Below are 13,980 nucleotides of genomic sequence, written 5' to 3' on the forward strand. Positions count from 1 at the left end.
TGCTAAATGACTTAAATGTAAATGTAATGTAATGTAAATGAGAACTTGTTCTCAACTGGCCTACCTGGTTAAATAAAGGTGAAATAAAAAATTCAAATAAAAAGACCTGTCAGCAACAGGTGTAGCTGAAACAGTCAAATCCACTCATTTGAAGGGGTGTCCACATATTTTTGTAAATATACTGTAGTGTATTATGTAGTATGAGCAGAACTACTGTCTTACCCTAATTAGTAAGGAAGTCTGGGGGTTTTCTGGAAGCTGTGCTGCACCATTTTCCCTTAATTTTCCCCACCTGGGCAAGCCCCCTAGCAATTTGAGTTCAACCAATGAGCCTCAGCCCCTTGCCATATGAGGGACATCTAGCAAGAGGTACATCATGCACCCACAGCAGAGTGAGAGAGAGAGCAATCTGCACTTACAGTGGGGCAAAAAAGTATTTAGTCAGCTACCAATTGTGCAAGTTCTCCTACTTAAAAAGATGAGAGAGGCCTGTAATTTTCATCATAGGTACACTTAAACTATGACAGACGAAATGAGGGGGAAAAAAATCCAGAAAATTACATTTGTAGGATTTTTAATGAATTTATTTGCAAATTATGGTGGAAAATAAGTATTTGGTCAATAACAAAAGTTTATCTCAATACTTTGTTATATAACCTTTGTTGGCAATGACAGAGGTCAAACGTTTTCTGTAAGTCTTCACAAGGTTTTCACACACTGTTGCAGGTATTTTGGCCCATTCCTCCATGCAGATCTCCTCTAGAGCAGTGATGTTTTGGGGCTGTTGCTGGGCCACACAGACTTTCAACTCCCTCCAAAGATTTTCTATGGGGTTGAGATCTGGAGACTGGCTAGGCCACTCCAGGACCTTGAAATGCTTCTTACGAAGCCACTCCTTCGTTGCCCGGGCGGTGTGTTTGGGATCATTGTCATGCTGAAAGACCCAGCCACATTTCATCTTCAATGCCCTTGCTGATGGAAGGAGGTTTTCACTCAAAATCTCACGATACATGGCCCCATTCATTCTTTCATTTACACGGATCAGTCGTCCTGGTCCCTTTGCAGAAAAACAGCCCCAAAGCATGATGTTTCCTATGCTTCACAGTAGGTATGGTGTTCTTTGGATGCAACTCAGCATTCTTTGTCCTCCAAACACGACGAGTTGAATTTTTACAAAAATGTATATTTTGGTTTCATCTGACCATATGACATTCTCCCAATCTTCTTCTGGACCATCCAAATGCTCTCCAGCAAACTTCAGACAGGCCTGGACATGTACTGGCTTAAGCAGGGGGACACGTCTGGCACTGCAGGATTTGAGTCCCTGGCGGCGTAGTGTGTTACTGATGGTAGGCTTTCTTACTTTGGTCCCAGCTCTCTGCAAGTCATTCACTAGGTCCCCCCGTGTGGTTTTGGGATTTTTGGTCACCGTTCCTGTGATAATTTTGACCCCATGGGGTGAGATCTTGCGTGGAGCCCCAGATCGAGGGAGATTATTAGTGGTCTTGTATGTCTTCCATTTCCTAATAATTGCTCCCACAGTTGATTTCTTCAAACCAAGCTGCTTACCTATTGCAGATTCAGTCTTCTCAGCCTAGTTCAGGTCTACAATTTTGTTTCTGGTGTCCTTTGACAGCTCTTTGGTCTTGGCCATAGTGGAGTTTGGAGTGTGACTGTTTGAGGTTGTGGACAGGTGTATTTTATACTGATAACAAGTTCAAACAGGTGCCATTAATACAGGTAATGAGTGGAGGACAGAGGAGCCTCTTAAAGAAGAAGTTACAGGTCTGTGAGAGCCAGAAATCTTGCTTGTTTGTAGGTGACCAAATACTTATTTTCCACCATAATTTGCAAATAAATTCATTAAAAATCCTACAATGTGATTTTCTTGATTTTTTTTTCTCATTTTGTCTGTCATAGTTGAAGTGTACCTATGATGACAATTACAGGCCTCTCTCATCTTTTTAAGTGGGAGAACTTGCACAATTGGTGGCTGACTAAATACTTTTTGCCCCACTGTATGTGACATAATACGCAATTTCAAGGACCACTTTTGGCTCATGAGCGATACTTTCACAACTACTTGCTAAAAATATACAAGCGTTGGAGAATCTCTTTAAGAATATAACTTAACCTTAACCTCATGAGCTTAGTTCAACTGCTGTACCCTATCAGCTGAAGACCCATTGAGATTTTCATAATGACTTTTTAGGGAAGGGTGTGCCTGAAAAGGACAGTTTTCTAATGTCATATCCTCTCTGCAGCAGTTCTGATGAGCTGGTCAGTACTGGTACTGTGTATCACTTCCTCTTTACCAAACCAGGAAAAGTGATGGGGTGGCAACATTTCAGTTTCAACCACATTGCTGACAGCAAAACTCTATAATTGAATGTCTGGCATTACATTGGAATACCCCTGGTAATAAAACAGAATATAATATTATATACTATTATAGATAGACTAGAAGAGAAATGTCAAAAATGTATTTAATTCATTTTAGAATAAGGCTGTAATGTAACTAAATGTGGAAAAGGTCAAGGGGTCTGAATACTTTCTACAGTGTGTCTGTGTGTGTGTCACGGAGACCACCAGACAGGAAGTGACACAAGATGTTACCTGAAACGTAGAGGGGGACCTTTGTCAGTAAGCTAGGACCCACTTCCTCCCAAAAACACACAAGTTGCCGGGTTTTTCATGTACCTCAGCCACACTGAACAATGAGCATGCAGGAGAACTCATGCAAACCTTCTGCAGGCATACGACACCTACATGAAAATCACACAGACACTGTTCTGATAGCATCAGCCTGATCCGTACAGTAAAAGACACACACCCACTCCTCATGGTCTAACTCTCAAGCTGAGTGAAGGGGTATTTTCAGAGAACGACTATAGTGTGACTTCCTTTTTAACTAACATACCGGGATTATTCTAGAACAGCAGCCCTCATCAAAGGAAATCTCTTCTTTCTCTTCTCTACTCTTCTCAGTGTGTGTTTGTGGGTCTAGCTAGCTACCAGTCAATCACTTAGAGATAGGTAGGACGTACAGCCAGAGGAAACAGACATACAATTCCTAACAGAGATGTCTGGTGGTCCCCTCTCCTCCTTCTCCAAACAGGGAATACTCCTACTCTCTATCCTCCACTATGGTTAGTATTGTATGGAATCTTTACTTTCTGCTGCTCATGTTTTGTATCAGTAACATTTGCTTGCATGATAAAGTTAGGATTAAACGGTTAACTTCCTTGTTGCTTTTAACTAACTTTAACCCTTATCCTAACCTTAACCTTTGCGCTAAACATTATTTTAAACCTAACCTTAACCTAACCTTAGCAAGCATATGCTTATCAAATGATAGTTTGTTGATAGTTTGACCATCTGTAGATCATCTACAGTGCATTCAGAATGTATTCAGACTCCTTCTCCTTTTCCACATTTTCTTAAGTTACAGCCTTGTTCTAAAATGGAATAAATAAATACAAATGCTCATCAATCTACACACAATACTTCATAATGACAATGCGAAAACAGGGTTTTAGATTTTTTTTAAATGATATTAAATAGGGAAGAAACGGATTCCTTACTTACATAAGTATTCAGACCATTTGCCATGAGATTCGAAATTGAGCTCGGGTGCATCCTGTTTCCATTGATCGTCCTTGAGATGTTTTTACAACTTGATTGGAGTCCACCTGTGGTAAATTAAATTGATTGGACATAATTTGGAAAGGCACACACCTGTCTACAAAAGGTCCCACAGTTGTTAGAGCAAAAACCAAACCATGAGGTCGAAGGAATTGTCCGTAGAGCTCCGAGACAGGATTGTGTCGAGGCACAGATCTGGGGAAGGGTACCAAAATTCTGCAGCATTGAAGGTCGCCAAGAACACAGTGGCCTCGATCATTCTTAAATGGAGGAAGATTGGAACCACAAAAACTCTTCCTAGAGCTGGCCTTGGTCATGGAGGTGACAAAGAACCACATGGTCATTCTGACATAGCTCCAGAGTTCCTCTGTGGAGATGGTTGCCCTTCTGGAAGTTTCTCCCGTCTTTGCAGCATCTCACCAATTAGGCCTTTATGGTAGAGTGGCCAGACAGAAGCCACTCCCCAGTAAAAGGCACATGACAGCCCTCTTGGAGTTTGCCAAAAAAACACCTGAAGGACTCTCAGAGCATGAGAAACAATATTCTCTGTTCTGATGAAATCAAGATTGACATTTTTGGCCTGAATGCCAACCATCACATCTGGAAGAAATGTGGCGCCATCCCCGGTGAGGCATGGTGGTGGCAGCATCATGCTGTGGGAATGTTTTTCAGCTGCAAATACTGGGACGCTAGTCACGATCGAGGGAAAGACGAACAGAGCAAAGTATAAAGAGATCCTTCATGAAAACCTGCTCCAGAGTACTCAGGACCTCAGACTGGGGCGAAGGTTCGCCTTCCAACAGGGCAATGACCCTAAGCATACAGCCAAGACAATGCAGGAGTGGCTTTGGGACAAGTCTCTGAATGTCCTTGAGTAGCCCAGCCAGAGCCCGGACTTCAACCTGATCGAACATCTCTGGAGAGAACTAGAAATAGCTGTGCAGCGACGCTCCCCATCCAACCTGACAGAGCTTGAGAGGATCTGCAGAGAAGACTGGGAGGAAACCACAAGTACAGGTGTGCCAAGATTGTAGAGTCAAAACCAAGAAGAATCGAGGCTGTAATCGCTGCCAAAGGTGCTTCAACAAAGTACAGAGTAAAGGATCTGAATACTTATGTAAATGTGATATTTCAGGGGGGGTTTTATATATACATTTGCACACATTTATTAAAACCTGTTTATGTTTTGTCATTATGGGGTATTGTGTAGATTTGATGAGGGGGAAAACATGTTTTTATCCATTTTAGAATAACGCTGTAACGTAACAAGTGTGGAAAAAGTAAAGTGGTCTGAATACTTTTCTGAATGCTCTGCATATGGGACTATCCAAATAAAGTGTGTCCAAATGACTCTTAAATTACACTGCAGGACCAGAACAACTGCTGTTATGTCCTACATACTAAAGTTTGCTTCCTTGTAACTGTATTCTTTCATTCTTACTTAATGAAAGAAAACGTTGTTTAAAGGTTAATAATATATGATTGATTGTAGACTGCCATGTATTTATATGTTGTTTATATGTTGTTACATGTTGTTTATATGTTGTTAAATGTTGTTTATATGTTGTTACATGTTGTTTATATGTTGTTACATGTTGTTTATATGTTGTTAAATGTTGTTTATACGTATGTATATGTTGTTTATATGTTGTTACATGTTGTTTATATGTTGTTACAGGTTGTTTATACGTATGTATATGTTGTTTATATGTATGTATATGTTGTTTATATGTTGTTACATGTTGTTTATATGTTGTTACATGTTGTTTATATGTTGTTACATGTTGTTTATATGTTGTTAAATGTTGTTTATACGTATGTATATGTTGTTTATATGTTGTTACATGTTGTTTATATGTTGTTAAATGTTGTTTATACGTATGTATATGTTGTTTATATGTTGTTACATGTTGTTTATATGTTGTTACAGGTTGTTTATACGTATGTATATGTTGTTTATATGTTGTTACATGTTGTTTATACGTATGTATATGTTGTTTATATGTTGTTACATGTTGTTTATATGTTGTTACATGTTGTTTATACGTATGTATATGTTGTTTATATGTTGTTACATGTTGTTTATATGTTGTTTATATGTTGTTACATGTTGTATATACGTATGTATATGTTGTTTATATGTTGTTACATGTTGTTTATATGTTGTTACATGTTGTTTATACGTATGCATATGTTGTTATTATGTTGTTTATATGTATGTATATGTTGTTTATATGTTGTTACATGTTGTTTGTATGTATGTATATGTTGTTACATGTTGTTTATATGTATATATATGTTGTTACATGTTGTTTATATGTATGTATATGTTGTTACATGTTGTTTATATGTTGTTACATGTTGTTTATATGTATGTATATGTTGTTATTATGTTGTTACATGTTGTTTATATGTATGTATATGTTGTTTATATGTTGTTACATGTTGTCTGTATGTATGTATATGTTGTTACATGTTGTTTATATGTTGTTACATGTTGTCTGTATGTATGTATATGTTGTTACATGTTGTTTATATGTATACATATGTTGTTACATGTTGTTTATATGTATGTATATGTTGTTACATGTTGTTTATATGTTGTTACATGTTGTTTATATGTATGTATATGTTGTTATTATGTTGTTACATGTTGTTTATATGTATGTATATGTTGTTTATATGTTGTTACATGTTGTCTGTATGTATGTATATGTTGTTACATGTTGTCTGTATGTATGTATATGTTGTTACATGTTGTTTATATGTATGTATATGTTGTTTATATGTTGTTACATGTTGTTTGTATGTATGTATATGTTGTTACATGTTGTTTATATGTATGTATATGTTGTTACATGTTGTTTATATGTATGTATATGTTGTTACATGTTGTTTATATGTATGTATATGTTGTTACATGTTGTTTATATGTTGTTACATGTTGTTTATATGTATTTATATGTTGTTACATGTTGTTTATACGTATGTATATGTTGTTTATATGTTGTTACATGTTGTTTATACGTATGTATATGTTGTTACATGTTGTTTATATGTATGTATATGTTGTTTATATGTTGTTACATGTTGCTTATATGTATGTATATGTTGTTTATATGTTGTTTATACGTATGTATATGTTGTTTATATGTTGTTACATGTTGTTTATATGTTGTTACATGTTGTTTATACGTATGTATATGTTGTTACATGTTGTTTATACGTATGTATATGTTGTTTATATGTTGTTACATGTTGTTTATATGTTGTTACATGTTGCTTATATGTATGTATATATGTTGTTACATGTATTTATATGTTGTTTATATGTTGTTACATGTTGTTTATACATATGTATATGTTGTTTATATGTTGTTACATGTTGTTTATATGTTGTTACATGTTGTTTATATGTATATGTTGTTTATATGTTGTTACATGTTGTTTATATGTTGTTACATGTTGTTTATATGTATATGTTGTTTATATGTTGTTACATGTTGTTTATATGTTGTTACATGTTGTTTATATGTTGTTACATGTTGTTTATATGTATATGTTGTTTATATGTTGTTACATGTTGTTTATATGTATATGTTGTTTATATGTATATGTTGTTTATATGTATATGTTGTTTATATGTATATGTTGTTTATATGTTGTTACATGTTGTTTATATGTATATGTTGTTTATATGTTGTTACATGTTGTTTATATGTATATGTTGTTTATATGTTGTTACATGTTGTTTATATGTTGTTACATGTTGTTTATATGTATATGTTGTTTATATGTTGTTACATGTTGTTTATATGTTGTTACATGTTGTTTATATGTTGTTACATGTTGTTTATATGTATATGTTGTTTATATGTTGTTACATGTTGTTTATATGTATATGTTGTTTATATGTATATGTTGTTTATATGTATATGTTGTTTATATGTATATGTTGTTTATATGTTGTTACATGTTGTTTATATGTATATGTTGTTTATATGTTGTTACATGTTGTTTATATGTATATGTTGTTTATATGTTGTTACATGTTGTTTATATGTATGTATATGTTGCCCATGCATTGTATGATGCATTTCTGGTGCATAATTACACTGTAAACACATGATGTAATAATATTAATAGTTCAAATAATAATAACAATTATAATAATAGTAATAATAATAATACATGGTATTTAGTACATGGTATTTAATACATGGTATATAGCGCTTTTCAAGGATCCAAGGTCTCGCACATGTGATGGTTGCATATCCACATAAACTCAGCAAAAAAGAAAAGTCGTCTCACTGTCAACTGCGTTTATTTTCAGCAAACTTAACAAGTGTAAATATTTGTATGAACATAGCAAGATTCAACAACTGAGACATAAACTGAACAAGTTCACACAGACATGTGACTAACATAAATTGAATAATGTGTCCCTGCACAAAGGGGGGGGGTCAAAATCAATAGTAACAGTCAGTATCTGGTGTGGCCACCAGCTGCATTAAGTACTGCAGTGCATCTCCTCCTCATGGAGATTGTGCATCCGATTTGCCCGTTCTTGCTGTGAGATGTTACCCCACTCTTCCACAATGGCACCTGCAAGTTCCCGGACATTTCTGAAGGGAATGGCCCCAGCCCTCACCCTCCGATCCAACAGGTCCCAGACGTGCTCAATGGGATTGGCTCTTCGCTGGCCATGGCAGAACACTGAAATTCCTGTCTTGCAGGAAATCACGCACAGAACGAGCAGTATGGCTGGTGGCATTGTCATGCTGGAGGGTCATGTCAGGATGAGCCTGCAGGAAAGGTACCACATGAGGGAGGAAGATGTCTTCCTTGTAACGCAGAGCGTTGAGAATGCCTGCAATGACAACAAGCTCAGTCTGATGATGCTGTGTCACACTGCCCCAGACCATGACGGACCCTCCACCTCCAAATCAATCCCGCTCCAGAGTACAGGCCTCGGTGTAGCGCTCATTCCTTCAACGATATAAGCAAATCTGCACATTCACGCAGATGAGCAGGGACCCTGGGCATCTTTCTTTTGGTGTTTTTCAGAGTGAATTGAAAGGCCTCTTTAGTGCCCTATGTTTTCATAACTGTGACCTTAATTGCCTACCGTCTGTAAGCTGTTAGTGTCTTAACAACCGTTCCACAGGTGCATGTTCATTAATTGTTTATGGTTCATTGAATAAGCATGGGAAACAGTGTTTAAAGATCTGTGAAGTTATTTGGATTTTTACTAATTGTCTTTGAAAGACAGGGTCCTGAAAAAGAGAAGTTTATTTTTATGCTGAGTTCAGTTTGTACGTGAGCAGAAGAGCATATATTGATAAAGATCCACCCCCACTTCTCTTTTCCTGTAATCTCATCGTGTTCTGCTGAATGTGGGGGAGGAGTGGACTTGAATAAAGTAAAGTATGAAACCCATTAAATAATGAAATCCATTATTATCTATTTGGTGGTGGGGTAAGACTTTACATTGCAGTCTATTATTGTGTTATTATTTGTGTAGGCACACTGTAGGCACACTGTGTACAGTGTAACATGAGTAATTACAATACTTTCTACACTCTACTTTCATTAACAATAATTACACAGTAATAAGAGCCCTGTAGTGAAAAGTGTAACCATTGATCAATGTCAGAATGTCATGTTGTGTATTTGTGTGTTTCAGGTGTGGGTATTTCTCTGTTCAACAAAGCAGTGGGGGACTCAGTGGAGCTTCCCTCAGGCTTAGAAAGGGAAGGTATCAAGTCAATGGAGTGGAAGTATAAAGAAAAGGTCATTGTAGAATTTGATGGGAACATTTCCTTACCAAGATCACAGTTTAAGGGGAGACTAGAGATGAACGACAGTAACTTCAGTTTAATAATAAGAGAACTGACACTGCAAGACTCAGGGGAATTTCTCGTTTCTGCCGCATCAAACAAAGGAGGACAGATTCCAACCAAGACCATCCATCTTCAAGTACATGGTAGAATGCTTTGTGCTTTTTCAAGGTTTTATCTTGTATAGTCTTTCTCCTGAAGGTATGGTCCATTTAGAATGATTATCTCTCTCCCTCTCTTTGTTTCTCTCTCTGTTTCTATCTCTCTCTCAGAGCCTATATCCAAGGTGGAGATCCAGAAGGAGATCACGCTTTTGGCCAACCAGTCCTGTTCAGTGTGGCTGCTGTGCAACGTGTCAGTCGGCTCCAACCTCTCCTACACCTGGGAGAGAGGGAATGAAACATACAGGGACGACCAGCAGATACACTTCTCTCTGTCACCAGCAGACGGAGACATCAGTGTAACCTGCAACACCTCCAACCTAGTCAGTGAGAAATCTGCCTCGGTAACAGTAAAGTGTAGTAATGACACAACCACCCCAGGTAACTAAATATCATAATAATGACATTGGGTAGATGTAATATACAGTATTATGTAGAACTTGTGATGACATTGAGTAGATACAATATACAGTATTATGTGGTACATGTGATAACATTGGATAGACATAATATACAGTATTATGTAATACATGTGAGGACATTGGGTAGATATAATATACAGTATTATGTAATACATGTGATGACATTGGTTAGATATAATATACAGTATTATGTAATACATGTGAGGACATTGGGTAGATATAATATACAGTATTATGTAGTACATGTGATGACATTGGTTAGATATAATATACAGTATTATGTAGTACATGTGAGGACATTGGGTAGATATAATATACAGTATTATGTAATACATGTGAGGACATTGGGTAGATGTAATATGGAACTCTGTAGGCTTTAGCATATTGCATAGTCTAATCCAGTAGTTCCCAGCTCCAGTCCTCCAGTACCCCCAACAGTACACATTTTTATTGAAGCTCCGGTGACAAGCACATATGATTCTACTTGTCATTAATCATCAGGCCCTCAATGAGTTAATTCAGTTTTTTTGTCAGGGCTACAACATAAAATGTGTGCTGTTGGGTGTACTAGAGGACTGGAGTTAGGAACCACTGGTCAGTGTTAATCCTGGTCCTGGGGACCCAAATTGGTGCACATTTAGGTTAATGCCATAACACTACACACATGATTCCACTAAGGTATGATGATGAGTTGATTAGTGGAATCATGTCTAGGGCAAGAAATGAAACGTGGACCCCTTTGGGTCTCCATGAGCAGGTTTCAGAAACACCAGTCTAATCACATCTGTGTTATAGAGTATGATACATGGATGGAGTGGTATAGGATCTACATCGTGGTACCAGTAGGCGTCGCTGTGTTGCTGATCCTCACTGTAGCTGTGGCAATGTATTACTGCAGGGGGTGCTGTAACACGGGTATGTACAGCATAGGGGTCTCATCCTTACTTAAAGGGACATTTAAGGCTTTTATTCTTAGTATCCCTTAACCCAAAATCTTGGCCTTAGGAATATTATGGACATCAGAAAAAGAGTGTGGAACCTCATAAGTGTGTAATTTATTCATTCTTGGGTATGTTTGTAGATATCCGGTTTGGTATCTATCTGATTGTTTGATATATTGTTCTTGTCATACACAGCTGATCTAACTGACGACACAAGAATGAAAGATGTGAGTATGCATTGCCATTATTATGTATCTGAATGTGTCTAAGCCCATGTGGGCTAAAGGGTACTTCATGTAATATCACAGCCTTTTAAAATGACAATTTACAATTTCTACATAAAATATTATTGGGATGTTCCTCTGGATTATACAGTAGAAGTCGGATGTTTACATACACTTAGGTTGGAGTCATTAAATCTGGTTTTTCAACCACTCCACAAATTTCTTGTTAACAAATTATAGTTTTGGCAAGACGGTTAGGACATCTACTTTGTGCATGACACAAGTAATTCTTCCAACAATTGTTTACAGACAGATTATTTCACTTATAATTCACTGTATCACAATTCCAGTGGGTCAGAAGTTTACATACACTAAGTTGACTGTGCCTTTAAACAGCCTCGAAAATTACAGAAAATTATGTCATGACTTTAGAAGCTTCTGATAAATTACATAATTTGAGTCAATTAGAGGTGTACCTGTGGATGTATTTCAAGACCTACCTTCAAACTCACTGCCTCATTGCATGACATCATGGGAAAATCTAAAGAAATCAGCCAAGACCTCAGAAAAACAATTGTAGACCTCCACAAGTCTGGTTTATCCTTGGGAGCAATTTCCAAATGCTTGAAGGTACCACCTTCATCTGTACAAACAATAGTACGCAAGTATAAACAACATGGGACCACCCAGTCATCATATCGCTCAGGAAGGAGACGCAATCTGTCTCCTAGAGTTGAACGTACTTTGGTGCGAAAAGTGCAAATCAATCTCAGAACAACAGCAAAGGACCTTGTGAAGATGCTGGAGGAAACAGGTACAAAAGTATCTATATCCACAGTAAAATGAGTCCTACATCGACATAACCTGAAAGTCCGCTCAGCAAGGAAGAAGCCACTGCTCCAAAACCACCATAAAAAGCCAGACTACGGTTTGCAATTGCACATGGGGACAAAGATTGCACTTTTTGGAGATTTGTCCTCTGGTCTGATAAAACAAAAATAGAACTGTTTGGCCATAATGACCATCGTTATGTTTTGAGGAAAAAGAGGGAGGCTTGCAAGCCGAAGAATACCATCCCAAGCGTGAAGCACGGGGGTGGCAGCATCATGTTGAGGGGGTGCTTTGCTGCAGGAGGGACTGGTGCACTTCACAAAATGGATGGCATCATGAAGGAGGAAAATAATTTGGATATATTGAAGCAACATCTCAAGCCATCAGTCAGGAAGTTAAAGCTTGGTAGCAAATGGGTCTTCCAAATGAACAATAACCCCAAGCATACTTCCAAAGTTGTGGCAAAATGGCTTAAGGACAACAATGTCAAGTTATTAGAGTGGCCATCAAAAAGCCCTGACCTCAAAGCTATAGAACATTTGTGGAGAGAACTGAAAAAGCGTGTGCGAGCAAGGAGTCCTACAAACCAGACTCAGTTACACCAGCTCTGTCAGGAGGAATGGGCCAAAATTCACCCAACTTACTATGGGAAGTTTGTGGAAGGCTACCCAAAACATTTGACACAATTTAAACAATTTAAAGGCAATTCTACCAAATACTAATTGAGTGCATATACATTTCTGACCCACAGGGAATGTGATGAAAGAAATAAAGCTGAAATAAATTATTCTCTCTACTATTATTCTGACATTTCACATTCTAAAAATAAAGTGGTGACCCTAACTGACCTAAGACAGGTCATTTGTACTAGGATTAAATGTCAGGAATTGTGAAAACTGAGTTTAAATGTATTTGGCTAAGGTGTATGCAAACTTCCGACTTCAACTGTATGTATCAACTGGTAACTCTGGAGACTGTCTCTGATGTGCAGGCACTCTTTCGTGGAACGACCCATGTTTGTGTACTGTATTACACTATACTGTGTACTGTAATTGTTGATTGCTGTGTATTTTTTAACAGTATTTTTGTGTTTTTGTGCTATGTTCATCCATTTTGTTTATTGGTTTAAGTACCTTTTTCTGTTTTTATTCCAGACAAGAACAAACAGTCAGGTAATGTCCATCTATGAGACCGTAGACGATCTGGCCATCCCAATTCTGAACATGGTGAGGGCGAGACATGGTCATACCTGATATCTTTGAACATAAATAAAATAATACAGTATCTGTGTGAAAGGGAGACCATGTAGTCTACTTGGAAATTGTCTACATTTCATAATGCTGAAACAGTTTGTTCTTGGTTGCTTTTAACATTTAGCCGCAGACTCTATATGACAAGATCACATTTGGACGCCAGCCAGAAGACCCCTCTTCTTCCTACCAGGAAGTACTGTAAGCTGAACAGGATGTGGTCATAAGCTGGGCTTCTATAGATATAGAACCCTCTGCATCCTCTGCATCCTACATGTGTACCTTCTGTAATAGATGTTACCGTTTCATTTCATCACAACCTGCACATTTCTGTTTTTATTTTCTTACTTGTTCAGAACTGCAACCTTCATCTGTTCATGGTCATTGTGTGGTACAACTTGTTATTTTCAAGATAGTCAGTGTTACATAACTTTTTGTTAGGTTCTATTGCATTCTATTGTTGCATTAACTGTTTATATTTGTGTAATAACGACTAATGGCAATTCAAAACTATATTCTTAAAGATTGCCGGTGTTTCTGTTTGGAAACAAGTTATTTATGTTTGTATGTATTTTGGTTTAGATGTGTCTATTGTACAGTAAAATGTTTTACATTCCACAGACATGCTTTGTAGAAATCACATAGGCCACATTCACATCAATTCAT

General features: G+C 37.2%; 1 protein-coding gene and 1 long non-coding RNA gene across 3 annotated transcripts in view; one reads left to right on the forward strand and one right to left on the reverse strand.

Annotated features, from left to right (window-relative positions):
- LOC135574291 (uncharacterized) overlaps positions 1-4,087 on the reverse strand; it is a 237,640-nt gene extending 233,553 nt beyond the window's left edge. Inside the window, exons 1-2 of the long non-coding RNA XR_010465285.1 lie at positions 3,782-4,087; positions 3,589-3,692 (exon numbers count right to left, since the gene is read on the reverse strand). This is a non-coding gene — a long non-coding RNA (uncharacterized LOC135574291). The remainder of the gene's footprint in view (positions 1-3,588; positions 3,693-3,781) is intronic.
- Positions 2,866-13,930, forward strand: LOC115115131 (SLAM family member 5-like). 2 transcript variants are annotated; one of them, XM_029643616.2, is made up of 7 exons: positions 2,866-3,149; positions 9,332-9,631; positions 9,758-10,027; positions 10,864-10,983; positions 11,205-11,236; positions 13,219-13,290; positions 13,442-13,930. In XM_029643616.2, the coding sequence occupies exons 1-7, from the start codon at positions 3,083-3,085 to the stop codon at positions 13,517-13,519; spliced, it is 939 nt and encodes a 312-aa protein (XP_029499476.1). In that variant the 5' UTR covers positions 2,866-3,082; the 3' UTR covers positions 13,520-13,930. The 2 variants fall into 2 exon arrangements, with proteins under 2 accessions (XP_029499476.1, XP_064881459.1); XM_065025387.1 differs by lacking the exon at positions 2,866-3,149 and adding an exon at positions 7,942-9,072.
- Positions 13,931-13,980: the final 50 nt, after the last annotated feature.

The sequence above is a fragment of the Oncorhynchus nerka genome, linkage group LG12 (genome assembly GCF_034236695.1).
Source record: "Oncorhynchus nerka isolate Pitt River linkage group LG12, Oner_Uvic_2.0, whole genome shotgun sequence".
NCBI classification, from domain to species: Eukaryota; Metazoa; Chordata; class Actinopteri; order Salmoniformes; family Salmonidae; genus Oncorhynchus; species Oncorhynchus nerka.

Coding starts and splice junctions, on each gene's coding strand:
- LOC115115131 (XM_029643616.2), top strand. CDS start 3,083: ATGTCTGGTGGTCCCCTCTCCTCCTTCTCCAAACAGGGAATACTCCTA. Junction 3,150..9,331: donor ACTCTCTATCCTCCACTATG/GTTAGTATTGTA, acceptor TGTGTGTTTCAG/GTGTGGGTATTTCTCTGTTC. Junction 10,028..10,863: donor TAATGACACAACCACCCCAG/GTAACTAAATAT, acceptor TCTGTGTTATAG/AGTATGATACATGGATGGAG.